This window comes from Aedes aegypti, chromosome 3, assembly GCF_002204515.2.
Source record: "Aedes aegypti strain LVP_AGWG chromosome 3, AaegL5.0 Primary Assembly, whole genome shotgun sequence".
Classification (NCBI taxonomy): Eukaryota; Metazoa; Arthropoda; class Insecta; order Diptera; family Culicidae; genus Aedes; species Aedes aegypti.
The window spans coordinates 233,681,961-233,699,346 of NC_035109.1; the positions used below are offsets into that span (position 1 = coordinate 233,681,961).

Below are 17,386 nucleotides of genomic sequence, written 5' to 3' on the forward strand. Positions count from 1 at the left end.
ACTAAACGGCCCAGATAGCCGTAGCGGTAAACGCGCAGCTATTCAGCAAGACCAAGCTGAGGGTCGTGGGTTCGAATCCCACCGGTCGAGGATCTTTTCGGGTTGGAAATTTTCTCGACTTCCCAGGGCATAGAGTATCTTCGTACCTGCCACACGATATACACATGCAAAAATGGTCATTGGCATAGTAAACTCTCAGTTAATAACTGTGAAAGTGCTCATAAGATCACTAAGCTGAGAAGCAGGCTCTGTCCCAGTAGGGACGTAATGCCAGAAAGAAGAAGAAGAAGAAGACCCTTATAAACGAAATAAAGCTTCTGTTGATCAGCTAAGCGAAACGACTGCAAAAGTAAAGATTATTAGTATGATACTTTACGTCAAAGCTATTTTCGTTGGAATCTAGTTCATTTGAGAAGTTATAGGGTAGGTGTACCAGTTATGGCCATAGTGGTTCCCTATTTCGCCATACGTGGTATCTTGAATTCCTGCACATTTTGAAAAATCTTTTGTATTTTAGCAGTAAAATAAAGGATAAATCTTGATGTTTAAACATTCAAAAAGATTAAAAATTTAAAAGTTATCCAAATTTTGCATATGGCCAAATACGGAACCACTATGGCCATAACTGGTACACTTTCCCTATGTAAATATTAAAAAATCATATGATTTTAGCATTTTTCAGAAGCTTACAAACAATCTGTTTTACGATCACTATTTGATGAAGCCATAATGAGTTCGTCACTTATCCTTGACAGCCTAGTTGTAGTAGAACATGAATTCGGTCTCAAATCTCTTAGCGAATACCATTTTTACAAACTGGGCCCATTTTTGTAATTGAAGTCAGAAAATTCCATATAGCGTTAAACGCCTAGAGGTATGCAACGCCCTATAAATGTTCCGTAATTCAATCAATTTTGTTCGACTATCAAAGTTACCCAAAAACAGAAAACCAACTTTCGATCATATGAAAAATTATACATCCATTCAGAATAAATTCAGTTTTACAAATTTTTGCCCCCTTGAGCTTGAAAATCGCCCCCAGGGATATTTATTCGCCCACTTTGGGAATCACTGCTTTAAAACATTCGGTAAATACTCCGCCCAGCAATCAATCAGCTGTTACAGAAATTGTCGAAAACTTTTCCAAATTGATGTAAGTAATTTTCATATGGGCTTTAGAGAACTAATTGAAAAAAAAAACAACATCTTTCTTCTAAAAATGTTCAATTTTTGTTGTTAATCAGTACGATACCGGAAATCTTCAACAACCATGAAATATGTGATATAATCGACTACTGCTAATCACAAAACACGGATCTATTTAGTGACAGGCATTACCATGCATTTATTATGCAGCATTTTCTCGTTTTTTTATTTATTTGGAAACACATTACCGTACACATTGTAAAACTCAAATAATATTAACCTACTAGACTCGTTAAGAATTTTCCATTTTTGTTTCTTATCTAGCGTACTCCGTTTACTCGATTTCCTCTGCTTGCAGTCATTCACCATTCACACACACAAAGTCAATCACCAAACTTTTCTGCTACTCGTATTATACGTGGATGTAACTGCCGTGATGGATTCAGTTTAAATTACTGCTCATTTAACCCGGATCGATCGCAGCAGTTACTCAAACGTGAAACAAAGCATCAGAACCCACAACCAATCACCACCATTCAATTCAATTTGTTTAGTTTAAACCTGTTCCACGTTCTGCTTGTAGTGCCTAATTACAGCAAATATCATCTTTTCTGATGTATGTTTATGTACTCGTTTCTCGATGCCTTCATGCGAGCGAATTCGCTTCAACAAAAATTTTGTTCCATGTTTTGTTTTAAATTACTACCTTACATTTGCGCCTGAGCAACGGGCAGAAAATAAATAAATATGTTTTTTAAAGTTGTTCGTTTTTTAGAGTAATATTTGTTTATTTTTTAGTAATAATGATAAAAGTATTTCAATTTTTGTTCGTTTGTTATCGATTTTTCAGTGATATCTTTCTTCCTAAACAAGTAACACCGCAAAATAGTCGATTTTCAGTTTCGATAATTAAGTTACTATTGTTGCAAGTTGTTCAAAATTGGTAACATCCTTAATTACGTTTCATTTTAAGCTTAAATTTCCGTTTCACTCTTTCATTTCCTCTATAATATATTAGATGCTATGTTTTTTTTCGAAGGTATAATTTTGGAAGAATAGAAGCCAAACAATCTCAGAATTATGTAACAATAGTGTTTGTAAGGTTTGATTTGTTTTTGTTGTGCTTTTTGTTTGTTTTTGTAACAATTAGATAATTGCTGATGAAATGCGTTTGGTTTCTGTCTTTAGTTTATTTTCGGTATACATTAATTGTGCCTTTAAAGTTAAGTTTGCTTGCAGTAGTTATGGTACAGGATAAACGACTACGCTTAAGTACATCTTTTGTCAGGAAAAATATACTTTATTTTTTGCTTTCATGGGAATTGTACACGTATTTTAAAATCTTGGTTTCTATTTACATACATAGTTTTGTTGCAGTTTAACGGCAAAATAAGCTATAGGAGTAAAATTTCGTTTATAAAACTGAAAATATTTGGCCTTAAAGCATGCATCTTCGTGTCTCGAACCCGCAATTGAATATAGAATATATAGTTAGGATTTTATACATGATTAGATTTTTTGAGAAACAAAATCTGTTTCTATACTGCAAAAGATACGAGTCTTACGAGTTACAGTTATGCTAACACTAGTTTATTCAGTTCGTCGTTGCTTTCTTTTGATCTTTCTCTTCAAATAAAGTGGGAGGAACAAATTTCAAGCTGCTATACAAATTACACAATCGATTCGCTTTCATGCTATTAACAATAGACACATTGTTCAATCTTGTAGTGAGTATTGGCGTAAATAGACAAAAAAACTTCATCGTGTACTATTGCTACTCTAGTAGTAAAATAATACTTCTTCTTTTGGAGGAGGGAAAACAAATAAATAAATTGTAGCATATCATATTATAAAGAGTGGTAGAAGGAATTGTCCTATTTACAAATGCATACATACTTATCTAATAAAAGCTACCAACTTGTTAACTGCTACTGTTCCCACTACTGCTACTGGTGCTGCTGGTGCGGACCATTCGGGGTGCTCCCCGACCTGGGGTTACCAGTTCGACCTTAATGTTTGCAGTAGCGGTTACCTTCGTATTCTGGTGCTCACCTCCGTGGTGATGGGTTTCAACGGTGACCTCCGGCTGGAGAACGATACTCTGCAGTTCTGGTGCCTGATGGTTACCATAGTTGACGTTCAGATTGCTTTTCTCGTGGATAGAGGGTATGGACGAGGCCGAGCTCTTCCAGGACTGCGGTTCCTCCGTAATGGTGGTCAGCGAAGGTTCGTTATTGACGTTGACGTTATTGTGCTTATGATGATGATGCGATTTCGAGCAATTCCTCGACGAGGATCGTTTGTTGTTCAAGATGAATGCTTTGTTCGAAATTTTGTTGATTCGTTTCGGTGGTGGTGATGGCGTCGATATCCGATTGGCGTACTGCAATGGGATGATTTCTGCTCCCGGACCTACCAGACTCAGTAGGATCGGGAAGAATAACAAACCATTGACCGCGCCGATGACCAGTACGGACAGCAACAGCCAGAAAAAGTGTCGCACTACGAACTCGAACGATGAGGTGGACAGCATTAGGACGGCCAGGATCGAAGTCATGACGGCGTGGATGACCGGGGCCAGCGAATGCTCCAGTGCCAGTTTGATTCGACGATCGCGATTACCGATCGCTGTGATGAATCCCTGATGAGGATAGAGGAATAGTTATGGTATCATTCATTTATTCAAGTTCATTTAGTTTGGAATGCGACTTAAGAATTTTTATGACAAAGTAAGTTGTGGAAAATTGACTGCCTCCTACAGATGCATCAGGAAACTTCCTGACAACCCGGTCAGGTGGTCAGGCAGCAGTAGAAAAGCGAAGACAGCTGATCATGTGAAGGCAAGGAAGGCGTTGAATCTGTTCAAGCTTCAACCGAAACTGTCGAAGACGAAGTACATGATAGCGAAGGGCTCAAGAAAAGACACGGCACGCCCTCAACCTCGAGTTCATATCGATGTTGATGAAATCGAGGTTGTCGAAGAAGTCTTGTACTTGGGCTCACTGGTGACCGCCGACAACGACACCAGCAGAGAAATCCAGAGACGCATCGTTGCTGGAAATCGTGCCTACTTTGGAGCAAAGTTCGCCATCGTACGAAGTTAACCATCTACAAGACACTGGTTAGACCGCTACTCCTCTATGGGCACGTTGTGTACGTTGTGCTGGGAATTTTGCAAGATAATCGGACAGCAATTGACGCGTCGAACAAAGAGTCATATAGCAGTTGGAACAAGGAGTCATGTAGCGCTGCTAGAGAGGTGTTTTGATCAGATAGGGGAGAAGGAGTCTAGAAATACTGAAAAATGATGAACGTCGTATTTGAATCTTCCTTCTTAATAATGATGTTACATTCCATCAAACAAACCCCGCTTTCCCTTTCCAGACAGTAGCAAAAGACTTACCAGTGACACGTGGACGGTGAAGCAAACGCCCAGCCCAATGCTGGCTATCAGTATGACAGCCGGAATGGCCGACAGGTTGATTCCTAGCAGGATCATAACTCCCAACAGCTGGATCAGCATGGTTACGATACTGAACACGATCAGGATCGAAGCCCAGACGGACAGTAGCAGCAGGGCTACCAAGCAGAAGGCAGCCACTAGAGCGCACCCGATCGCTTTCAACAGACACGGCCTGAGGTTCATGTACTGCTCCCAGAAGAGGAATGGAATTCCTGTAAATAAAGATCAGAAAAAAGTGTATTAGTATTGGAATAGCTATAGAATAACAAGGTAGTGTTACCTGACGGATAGTTGGGCAGGCCTCTCGCTTCGAATCGTCGACTTAGCTCCCGAATCTGGCCGATCATCACTTTGATGTCTTGGGTGTCGCTCAGCCCGTGCAGATAGAACGGCAGTTGCGTGTAGGTCAGCGGTGCGCTTTTGGGAATTTTCAGCTCAAAGTCACTCGGCGAATGGAACCATTCCCGGGGCTCGGGGCGCAAGTTTCCCTGTTGAATCGAAGAGAAAAGCGATAAGTTAACAATTCATAACAGATTGAATGTAAAAGCAGAACCTACCTGTGACGCGCCGTACGCAAGTACGTCGTTCCAGGCCCACGCCGATAGATAGTTGTAAAATGCCCTAGGGTTGATCACGCCTTCCGAGTCCACCAGGCGAACCTGCGCCACCAGACTTTTGTCGATCGGATTGTCCACGTGGCCGGTTTGTACCAGTAGCTTGTAGGCCAGTATCGCGTCGTCACTAGCATTAGAGAACCACCGTTCTTGCGTTATTCGTCCTTCGCGGTAGTCTCGATCGAACGCCTTCTGCAGGTTGATCAGCCAGTCTCGGAACAGGCTCAACCAAAACTCTGGCAGGCCTCCGTTGTCGTTCTTGATCACGTGGGACACCCTTACGAATGCTTCGTGGTATTCGTGTAGCAGCTTTTGGTTGGTCGGGTATTCGAAGTCACCTTGCGTTACGGCGAACATGCTGTAGAATCCGAAGAGTTTTCCTTGCACGCTGAGGAATTTGTGTTCGTTGGTGTTCTGGGGAACGAGGTCGGTTAGCTCCAAGCCGTCGGGCAGTTTCATCGATGCAAACAGTGAAACGCCAATGATTCCCGTGAGCAACAACATGGATAGAACTTTGATTGAACTCTTGGTGATGAAAGGAGCGTAGTGCTTAACGGCAAACTTGGAGATAGAGAAGCTGAAGCATGCTTTTGTTGGGCAGTCGATAAGAGAGTCATCTGCGTTGGCGGTTTGGTGTTGCTGTCGTTGTTTAACGTCGTGGTTGGTGATGGGAAGTGCCGGTAAGCAACAGCAAAGAATGTCTGCACGTCCAGCACGTCTGCGTCGTAGATCTAAGGACACCATAGCCGGGAATACCAGTAGGACTGCAGCCAGATTGAACACCAGAAGTACTGCTCCTTGGAAGCAGAATACACGAAGCGCGGGGACAGGGATCATGGCGGCAGCGAAGAACGAACCAGCGGTTGATGCACCGCTGAAAAGAATGCTGAGCCCTGCTTTCTTAAGTACCTGACCGGTTTGCTCATTGTTATCCCGTTCGGCGTAAGCATGAGTGAGCACGAATATGTGATCTACGCCCAGCCCAAGAGCCAAGAATGGGATAACTTGTGTTGTTGCGGCATTGAAGGCGATCCCAAGTAGAGCGCAGAAACCCAGCCCAGCAGCGGTGGTTACTCCGATAAGTAAAACACCGGCAGCACCTACTCCGCTTTGTCCGTTAACTGGATCTTTCCACCGAAGGAGCGTGATGGCTGCGTAGATCAGTATGACAACGATTCCGATGCCCAAACTGATTGGGTTAGGGTTGGAGTACTTGCCGAGGATATCGTCCAGAGCTGCCGAGGAGAAGGCGAATACTTCATAGTAGGAGAGTGGCTTGACCTCTGTCTGCATGATCTTGTTGACCTGTTAGGAAAAGGGGGAACTAGTTAGCAACGTAGGGAGCAATGGATAGTAGTTACGCATACCTCAGCGGAGAACTTCTTTTGCCAAGCGTTCAACACTTCTGCAGCCTTCTCCGGGTTCCATCCAATGTGGTGTACTTTATAGTGATTGTTCCAGTAGTCGTACATTTCTCGTTCGCCCATGAGTTGGATAACGGTTTGCAGAGCTTTTGCGGTTTTCAAGTGCTGGGACCGGTTGCGCGTAGCACCGCCAACTATCAGCTCTTCGGGCCAGTGCATATACTTTGCGGCGAAACCGTAGCAACCGCCGGTTAAGGTGGATGCGACGTCCGGAGTTTGAAGAGATTTCTTGTTAGGGGCGGTTTCGGGGCATTGTTTGTCCTTTGGGTTGAGACAAGGCTTTTCAGTGTATCCGGTTCCGATACCGGCTCGCTTCATGTACTGCTCTAATGTGTCGAAGGGGAACTGATAGTTCTGAGCTTTGATGTCCTTGAGTAGATTCTGCGGGTTCAACGAGGTCCATTGTACCTTGTTTGCCAGATGCCTGTTGGGGGAAGTTGAAATTCTATTGAAAATACTGTTTGAAATGTTTGATGAGGCCACTTACGGTATGACAACGGGGTATTCCGGTCCTAGCAGCTTGCTGCCCTCCCAGAAGCAGTCCAAGGGGGTAATGATTGCGCACGGAATGATGTTCTCGAAGATCTGTTCAATGAAATGGGTGTCGAAGTTTGGGATGTTCGGCGAGTAGCACATGTCCTTTAAGCTCCATTCGATGTCGTACATGTGCACCCGGACTGATATCGCTTGTTTGACCACTTCCAAGTGCGTGAGTAGTGCGTTCGCGTGTAGTATCGAGGCTTCCATGTCTTTGGGCGTTTGAATCAATAGCTGGTGCGTCGAGGAGTCCATTTCGCCGAGGGATTTCTGGGTGTAGGCTAGTTCGTGTTCTAACGTGCCGCCCTCCTGTATCCACAGCTGGTGCACTTTGGAATGCACCGTTGCAGATTTGAGGCCTACGCAGAAGGTACTTAGAACTAATATTGCTACGAATAACACCTTTCCCGCGTGTTTCTGTATCGAACAGCCGAGGTTGTAGAGATGGGACTGAAACAGGGATCGCATGTACACGGCTGACCTCCTCCCCCGCGCCTTGCCCTGTAAGAGAAAAGATAAGAAATTGGTTATTAATAAGTTTGAAACTCGATGAATATGTTTTAAAGGTAGAAATTAAAGGGAAAATTTGAATATGTATTGTATGTCGTAATCATTAGCACTTCAGAAATGTTGAAAGGTTCGTCGCTTGAGATGCGTGAGTCGTTTAAATCATTTGTTTCTCCAGCTCGCTGCTCAGAGACCGGGAACGCACACATGTCGTATCGCATTCACGCACTCCTGGGTGAGAAATTTAATTGAGCGTTAAAACTAAAGTACCGCAAAATGAACTGCGCCATGCCGCCGCCTGCCCTTGTGAAACCACACCGTAAGGTGAGGCAGAACATTCTCGAGTTACACTCGGTTTCTCGTCCTCAGGAGAGGTGAGCACACGGGGTTCGAATTCCTGCCCACTACGAAGGTAGTGAGGGGGGAATAACACAAATTCCGTGATTGAGTTTACTCGACCGGAAAATCGACCCGAGCTGCAACATATGGTTTTGTACAGCGGAGGACCCCACATTGCACCCTCCTCGGTGATTGTGACCGCCAGTTCAGGAGTAGCTATCAAATTACCCGCAGCACCGTCTTTGTCGCCAGGACTGGGAATGATTGCGCCACATGAAGGTCAGAGGGTGGAGGAAGGGGCCGTTTGGGAGGTGGAGAAAGAAGCGATCAGATTACACTACGCACCCACCACTCTGAACCGACCACCAAGGGTTAGGCCTGAATAGTTTATACATTTCTTACACTCAGGAATATGGGGTGTACAGTTTAAAATTACTATTATTTATCTTTATTTAAGTGGCTTTTCGCCCATGGCAAAATCCGCATACTATCAAATTGATCCGTTGGGTAAAACTTATCGAAATTTTGCGTAGACATAGTTTTCTTTTGAACTTTTGTCACATTCCAAAAGTGTGTAAAACGGCAGTACAGTGATCTAACATGCCCACTGATATTGCCCAGACTTTCGAAAATCTTCGATTTTTATAACCGGATTTACCGTCTGCAGATGGGAAACCCTCTGTCTGCACTTACTTTAAACTTGAATACTCTGAGTATCCAACAACTAAGAAAGCCAAACCATCCCCACGGGTGAATCAGTTTAGATTTTGTTTCCCCCTTACTGTTGATGTTGTCGCCTTGTGGTGCGGTCGGATTGGTCGTGTTTTGTCTGCACTGATCGTATAATTATTATTGCGTCGAGCTTCCTCGAGGGGGGGAACTAACATAAATAAAAAAAAAAAAGAAAATAATAAAAAAGGCGACTGCCAACATGCTGATGAGGAGGACGATGATGACCGGCAATTGAGACAATGATGACGACGACAACCTACAGCAGCCCAGCTCCCTACGTAAAATGTTGCAAATTTCGTCCAGAGATTCGGAAGAGATCCCATCAGAAAGAAAGCAGAAAAACAACATCTGGAAGGCGGCGGCAGCGGTGTGGATGCTGGTAGGATAACCTATAACGCTGTTTTGGGTCCGATTTTGAACGCAGATCGTTTTTTTTTGCTGCCTTATTTCTGAAGGTTTAATAAACGCAATAACCAGAAGCAGTGGGCCCGCGTAACTCGGGTGACGATGTCGATTTTTTTTGGTTCAAAGGGTTTGCGGTTTTGTCAGAGTATGGCGGACTTTTTTGTCCGCTTAGAAAGCATCTGGTTTCACGGTTGAAGCTTGTACTTTGAAAAAGTGACATGTGTTAAAATGTTGAGGTAAACTTTGGTTTAGAGTTAGTAGGGTCCAAAGTTTAAACACAGACAAACACACGGGCACTGTCCATCGACCACCTTTTCAACGGTTGATTCAAATATATGGAGAGTGGTCACTAAGCCACTCGTAACGCTCCCATCGTTTTTGTCAGTGTCATTACTAGATTTGAAGGGGTCTTCGGGCCTAATGGGTTGAAAGACTAAAAGAATCGTTGTATAGGTCGAAAGGAAAGTTTGACCGCGAAGTTCAATAGGCTTGAAGTGCCTTTAAACCGATAGGATTAAATGAAGATTTCTCAAGAACAGTTATTTATCTGAAATTTTTTTCAAAATATCTTCAACTAGAATGATTAACTCCAGCTATGATCTTTGAAGGAACTTCTTGATCCTATCGTGCGTAATTACTCAAGGAATCCTGGCAGAAACCCGTCGAGGAAGTTTTGATAGAACCCATGTGGAAAAGGGTGAAAGAATTATTAGAAAAATAGATGTAGGACAGCATCCATTTATTACGTAGCGCTAAAATAGGAAATTTGTGTACGCTTTTTGTAGAAAGCGATTGAAATTTCAAAAAAATGTATGAGTCTTAAAGCTTGAGCCCCTCTACCCCTTCTAGCTTTACGTAATTTGTGGACGGCGCCTAGGAACTTTTGGTGCACTTCTTGTTGGATTTTCTTTAGACGGATTTCTCTATAAGCCGTAGAATAAACCTTTTGTAGATTTTTACGGAAAACTTCCTAAAGGTCTCTTATGAAGTTCTTCTACACCTACAGTAACAACTAAAGTGATTTCAAGACCAAAGGGGGCGGAAATGTACAAACATAAATTTGGGAGGTGAAAACGCTAGAAAAAGGGGGAAAGTGATAGGTTGAAACGACTCATAACATATGGAGAAGAAACTTATAAATAATCCTTAAAGAAGATTTATGTTTAGTCATTTCGTTTTATACCATGCCCACACAGTTACGGATCACCCACAGTGAGGAATCACTTTGGCGTTCAACATTGGATAACTCGCTCAAAACATAAACGTTGCCGTAAAACATATTTTTCCTATGTTATACTATTTGTCTTGATAACGGTGTTTTTGACAAATGTTCAGTTGGTACCACACAGCTATCATTATATGGCCATTTTCTGTAAGAAGTGCTGTCAGCATTCATAAGCTACCACAGGTGGTAAAATTCAAATGTTTTAGCATAAAACATGCTCGTTCGCTTCGATTAAGTATGAATTCATCTTTGAAGAACATTTTCCTTGATTGTTGATTCTAAATACCGAAAATTGGCACTTCTAACTAGTGATCCATAATATGAACCAGGAAATGATTGTTTACCACGGTTATGGATCACTTCCAAAGAATGTAGATTTCTGCCATTTTAAGCATAGGATTCAACATTTTCAGACAATAGCACTAAGGATAAAACTAATGGAACATCAAGGTTCGTAAATTTCATTTTTTAGCAGACAAAAATGGGTGGAAACTTGGTGTGGAGCGAAAACGGTACATGTCTCAGTTACAGTATCACAAAAAAATTGCATTTTACCCTTGTTTCCAGCTCTACCACTGCTGTTTTTTGCAGTAATATGTGACAAATTGTTAACTTTCGCCAAACCATGCAATACAGATGCATTAAGTTGAAAATCTCTTGATTTTACGTACTGATCCGTAATATGTCACAATTTGATCCATAATATGAAAATTGATCCATAATATGCTTTTCAGAAACCGGTACAATTTTTAATTTTTATGCAATACTATGTGAATATTACACACAAAACAGTTTACCAACCAAAGTTCCAAATGTGAAACGATTCAATTCGTACTTTTTAATTAAAATTTTACGTTTTCCATGTCGTTTTATTGAATTTTATAGGTTGGACTCCACACTATTTGATCCATAACTGTGGGGTCATGGTATATTTAAAAAAAAGTTTAAAAACCTGACCTACAAATGAATCTTTCAAAAACGGTTACGTTAATCTGGATAATATGTGGTTTCAGATAATATTGCAAGTATTGTCGAAGTGAAGAACATATTTGAATTGCATTGATAAATTCCGAACATTTTTTCTTTTTAAACAGTAGACTTCAAGAAATATCTGAAGTTTGTTGAATTTCATAATGGAAATTTCAAGACTGGAAACAATTTGAATCCGAAAACAAGGAATCTTCGTTTTGTTGTTTTTGAGTGGTATAAGATTTGTTATGTATTTGTGTAAATTTTGTTCCAGTTTATATTTTTTCCTGGTCAACAGAAACAAAATGAGTTATGCGTATAGTTGTGCTAGATGATTATAGCCATCAGAAATGTACTAAGAAATTATGAACATTTGTATGAGGAAACGAACTTCAAACTTTGAGCGCTATTTTTTCAATGCCTATTTGTTCCATATGAGACAGTTATGCTATTATGGGCAGTATAGTAGTACATCCAGTACCAGTGACGCGGGAAGTGGATAGGACACGTAGGACCTGTCCAATGCACAAAAATATCTGGATAGGACAGTCAAAAGATTGTCCTACCCATAATTCAACACGAAGTGACATCATTCCAACAGAATTTCTACAGCCCGTTGTAGATGTTCTTAGATAATTTGCCATCATTTCTTGACAAATTTCTGGATCACATAGAGAACTATCAAGAAATTTCTAAAGTATCGTTGGAACAATTGGAATAATCCAAGACCGGTAGTAGCGTATACTGGGTATACGCATCTCAAACAAAGCTCGCTTGTTATACACAGCACTAGCGTAGTGCTGCTGGCGATGGTTGATTATGCTTTTAATTTTTCAAGGCATTCCTGGAAGAATATGTCACCAAATTACTAAGAAATAGTAAACAATGACAATTAAATTTAAAGTCTTCTAATCTATTTTATTTTACAAAAGTTGTTATGAATTTATTTGATTGAATACGATTTATTCGAGCTGTTCAGAATTTGAATCAAGGTGTTCGGAATATGAGACAGAATGAACACAGTGTTCGGCATTTTAATCAAAATGATGCTGCATACTTTTACGTAAAAACAATACTAAACAAGTTTAAACAAACATTTTTATCGGCAAATCCAACAGCTTACAAATATATTCTGATGTAAGCTTATCAGACGCATTTTAAGTCACTGCTGGCCTTAAGTGTTCGAAATATGAGTCAAAACGGCACGTTAAATTTACATGTTTCAAGATTTTGTCATCATATTTTAGCATTTTCCCCTTAGGTGCACCACTAATGGTACATTCGCCCTACAAATTGTGCTTTTTGAGAAAATTCAGCTTTAATCATGGGTAAATTTGTTAATTTTTCGAACCAATATCAGGAAGGAAAATACTGTTTTTAATAAAAATGACATCGCCCAAGAAAACGATTCCACTGTTAACATTTTCATAGGTAAAATTAACGAAATACAATAAAGAATGCATAATTTCCTTAGGAAATTGCCTATTTTTAGGCGTACTCCGTAGCTAAAGGTGGTTTTAATTTTAAAATCAGTCAAACAGTAAATGACTTCTAAGAGTTTGGTCTTTTCGGATACAGGGGTCATGATTTTAGTAAGCAACGATATTTTCAATATTACCGAATGTTGTTTACATGGGTGATCAATGATACCCCAAAAACGTTAATCAAATCATATACTTCAAACATCTAATTAGCCTTCCGTCCTAGCTGCTGCTGAAGATGTTCCCGAAAATTTATAGAAAACCTTGTAATGAATCTGTCTAAAAAGCCATGGTCTTCAAAATATCATCCCAAGATAAGCCAAAATGTTCCAGACGTCCACCAATGATCATGATAGCTGTCCATCCATCAATTATGTTGTTTGCAAACCTGAAATGCTTTCCTCTTGCTAAAATACCACCAAGGCCTCGAAAGAATAGTGAGAAAATGAATCAAAAAATGTCTTATCATTTCTCAAATCCTTATGATCGATATTAAGGTGAAACATTTCGAAATGCAAACATGGCTGTCACAATGGCTGCTTTGTGCCCCTATTTACGATTTCAAAGGCACCATGCATTGCAGAATCCGTTCTGAAATGCTTCTGAAGCAAGATCTAAGCAAGCGCAGCAAAACATCCCATCTGTATCGGTCCATGATCGGCAACGTTTTGCAAGTTGTAACAAGCTTGATAATTAGCAGCGGCGAAGGAGAGCCCCAAAGAGAGAGAGCGATGATAAAACCCATTTTTCTCGCTTATTTACTATTGGGGGTAGGTCCCCGAACATCGGATAGCAGTGCTCCCCCAGGTTTGGAGATTGTATAGATGGGTTTGATCATGCACTACCTATTGATTCTCTCAATTTTCTCAGAAATCAACGCCTGATCTGTACAAATAACGAACGTACGAAGTGGAGCTCCTTTTTCGAACATTCTGCTAGTACCCAAAATTAAAAAAATAAATTGCACAGTCGTATGATGCTTCTTTCGCGAGATTTGTGCCTTCAAAGTTTTGGTAGGGGAAGGGGTGGTAAAATGAACAGGGGTGGTAAAATGAACACCGTGCTTTTTATCGAGAAAAAACATATTTCGATGAATTCTTATCACGCACGGACGATTTAGAGCATAAATCGAAGTGTTCGGGTTAATACGGAGGTCAGTTGATGCGAAAATATAAACAAAAACTAAGATTTTCGAAAACCACGTTTGAAAATTCGAACTAACGTAACTTTTAGTTCGATAGTCTTGAGATTTTTCAGTGTGGTGAATATTGTTATGATATGATGTCAAATCTGATACATTTAGAATTCTTTTTGAATGGATTGCAATCATTTATGGACATATTTTCGGTAATGCAATCAAAATTTTCAGAAATATTTGTTTTGCTCACGTTTTTTGCACGATGTTCATTTTACCACCAACAGCTGTTCATTTTACCCACACAGTGCAGGTAAAATGAACATTTGCACCGTTTTTTGCTAGCGATAAAAATATGTGAAACTTTAGCTATTTTAGTCTGAATTCGTGTCGCTGCTATAGATAACATCTCTAATTTTGATTATGTGCGATAGAATTCTACAAATTCTTCGTTTTTCTATCAGAAACAAGATGATATCCTTAAGGTGTTCATTTTACCATCCCTTCCCCTACATTATTCAAATCGAATTCCAAGCAGTTTTACCTTAAGGGTAAAATGTGAACATTAGGTTATGGAGAGTAGGTTCAATTATAGGTATCGTAGTGAAACTATGAAAAATAGAGAATTGATGTGTAAATGTATGATAAAAGCTCAAAAGCAAAAAGCCAACATGAACCAAACAGAGGTTGAACCTCTGTTTCGAAAGAATTAATAATCATGAAAAATCATGAATCGATTCATGATCGACTTTCGGTCCTTTCAAACATTTGTCTTCCTACTTTTTTCCTAGACCGATTCGTATCATCTCCTTTGTATTCCTTTGTATTACAAATCGCCCACACCGAACGAAAAGAAAAGAAGATGAACTATGCTGTTCCACATCCAAACGCGGTTAAATATTTAGTATGGAGCAGATTCTACCTCCGTGATTTGTTTTTTTTTTGGAGGTTGCGCATTACTTCATAAATATTAACATGCTTTGTCAATTAACATAAAAATGCTGACTTCTCCGCCAACTGACGACTACTATAACAACGCACGGGCGGCGATAATGTCTTCTTTAGAATCCCCTCCGATGGTGGGTATCTAAGGGGAGATACATGCGTACCCGAGCAGAAAAATATGACTGACGCATATCGTATCATGGAATTAATATTAAATACTAGCTTACTATAGTATGCCACCTAATGTGAAAGCGGCAAAATACTAAAAATAAATACCACAAATTTCAATACATTACACCTGCATCACAATCTGAAAAATTTTGATACTCGATGACTTATAAAACTCTTTAGAACTTTTTCAAGAGGTTTTTTTTTCAACAAATTAATCTGTTTTTAGATGGTATACAATAACAAATGCAGCTTTGGGAATTTTCAAGGGATTTTTATTCTTGATCATATTTTATCGCAAACAATCAAACAGAATAGCTTGACAGTAGCTAATTCTGTTATGATAGCATACTCGTCTATATAATATCAAGTAGAAACAAGTCGTGGTATTATAGCTCATTCTGATACGTGATTGTTATAAACTCGCTATTTTCTCCTGATCGGGCACAGGACCTCGCGGGAGGCTCACGAAATGTGATCGGTTGGGCTGTTAGTTCATTTTTTTTTAAATCGAGTTTAGCCTTTGGGTTGTGTTAGACCCGGCTGAGCCTCCTACTCGAAAAATGCAATAAATCATTAGCGCGCTCGCTTTGAGCAGACACGAAAAAACCTACGAAAAATATGGGGGTTGAGGTTACGATTTTCCTGGGTATCGTTGTTCCAAGCGCTACAGAATATTTAAGGCTGGAGGCTGCTTTCGAAGTGAGTTATCGCTCTGCAGGCATCTTGCTTTGGGCGGTTTTGAATTGACAGTTCTTTTTGTCGTGGGGGAATCGATTGCAACTCTCGTCAATCATTATTGCAGGTCGTTTTTGGCGAATTCGATCCGAGCTCTTGTCTATTGGCCAAATCTCGATCGATGCTGATCAACGCGTTGTGGAGAATAACTCTAAGGAAACCAAACTCGCTGGGTGGTTCCTGATTAATGGCGTACGATTGTGTCAATATTTTATGTATTCGATGAAAATGGCTCGAAGGCGTCAGTTTCATTTGGGGTTATATTTCATCGTTGAAATGTTCATAGCCGAAAAAATGTGTGCAAATAAAAAAAACGACAAGTTTATGGTGTTGGCAGTGCTATAAACATTTCTTTGTCAGAAGCGATATTACCTTGAGGTTCGTGGGATAGACGTTACTAACGATCATTTTGACTTGGGATTTGTGATCGCAATACGCGATTGGAGGTCTCGAAACTTTAACAAATTGCATGGCTCAAGCATGGAGCATTGCATTACAAAAATGTGGAGTGAAATTCGAATCCGTTATTATAGACGACGATCTTAAGGTGAAACATCTCGGAATCCAAAGATGGCCGTCACAATGGCCGACTTGTGCCCCTACTCACATTTTCAAAGGCACAAAACTGGAGAAATAGTTGGCAAACGTTTCTGATCTTCTTATTTTAAGCTTTCTGATAGTGCACAAAGCCAAAATAAAAAGTACACTGTTGTTGGATGCTTTCTTCGCGAGATTTGTGCGTTTGAAGTTTCAGTGCAATCTTAGAAGTTGATTCCAAACTGTGTCACCTTAAATTCTCGATTCGTCTTCAAAATGTGAGGAGAAGGAGAGGGAGACTTATTTGAGAACAAGCTTCTGAACTTCAAAAAAATTCAAGCCGGCCATGTTGTAAGCTGTACCAATATGGACTAGCTATTGTAATACCAGGAAGAAAGCTCTGCAGGAAATCTAAAACAAAACTTTTGAAAATGATGTTGATGCTTCCTCCTTGGTATAGTTCTAATGAAATACACACAATATCCAATGGTGTAGCATTGAAACAAATGTTGAACAAAATTATCAATAATTATAGGCAACAATCGTTGCAACCTTTTATTACCAAGATAAGCGTTTTATACATTTAGTTTACGTTAGGTTAATCTTTAATAAGACAGCGCATTGATTAAAAATAGTTTTCTAGACATTTGCTACATTTCGAACAACACAGATTCAGTAATATCTAGATTTATTGCTCAAAATGCTTCACAAGCGATCAAAAGTGTTCGAACGGTGTAACATTAGCATCGAACAGGGGGTCCTAAAGTAATAAAAGTAAAAAGCAATACAAGTGTAATCGTGAAACCCTAGATCTCGCACTAATCTCCATTCGCCATTGCCATAACATACCTTCGACAGACGAGAGGCCTTCTTGGTGGCCTTGCAGTCGTTCCTGCAGCCTATAAGAAGGTAGGTACTAAAACTGTCTCTAATACGGGCGAGAATTTTAATGGTTTTATAGCCCCCACCTCCCTCGATCATAGGAGAGGCGAGGCGAAAGTGCGATGCGAGAGCAGCGACC

The 17,386-nt window shown here is 40.2% G+C and overlaps 1 protein-coding gene across 1 annotated transcript in view; it reads right to left on the bottom strand.

Moving 5' to 3' along the window:
• Positions 1 to 1,318: 1,318 nt before the first annotated feature.
• LOC5576239 (protein patched) overlaps positions 1,319 to 17,386 on the bottom strand; it is an 84,503-nt gene continuing 68,435 nt past the window's right edge. The window contains exons 2-7 of the mRNA XM_001655967.2: positions 7,135 to 7,685; positions 6,591 to 7,071; positions 5,167 to 6,528; positions 4,890 to 5,097; positions 4,550 to 4,821; positions 1,319 to 3,787 (exon numbers count right to left, since the gene is read on the bottom strand). Coding sequence (XP_001656017.2) covers positions 3,068 to 3,787; positions 4,550 to 4,821; positions 4,890 to 5,097; positions 5,167 to 6,528; positions 6,591 to 7,071; positions 7,135 to 7,685 — 3,594 coding nt within the window. The 3' untranslated portion in view covers positions 1,319 to 3,067. The remainder of the gene's footprint in view (positions 3,788 to 4,549; positions 4,822 to 4,889; positions 5,098 to 5,166; positions 6,529 to 6,590; positions 7,072 to 7,134; positions 7,686 to 17,386) is intronic.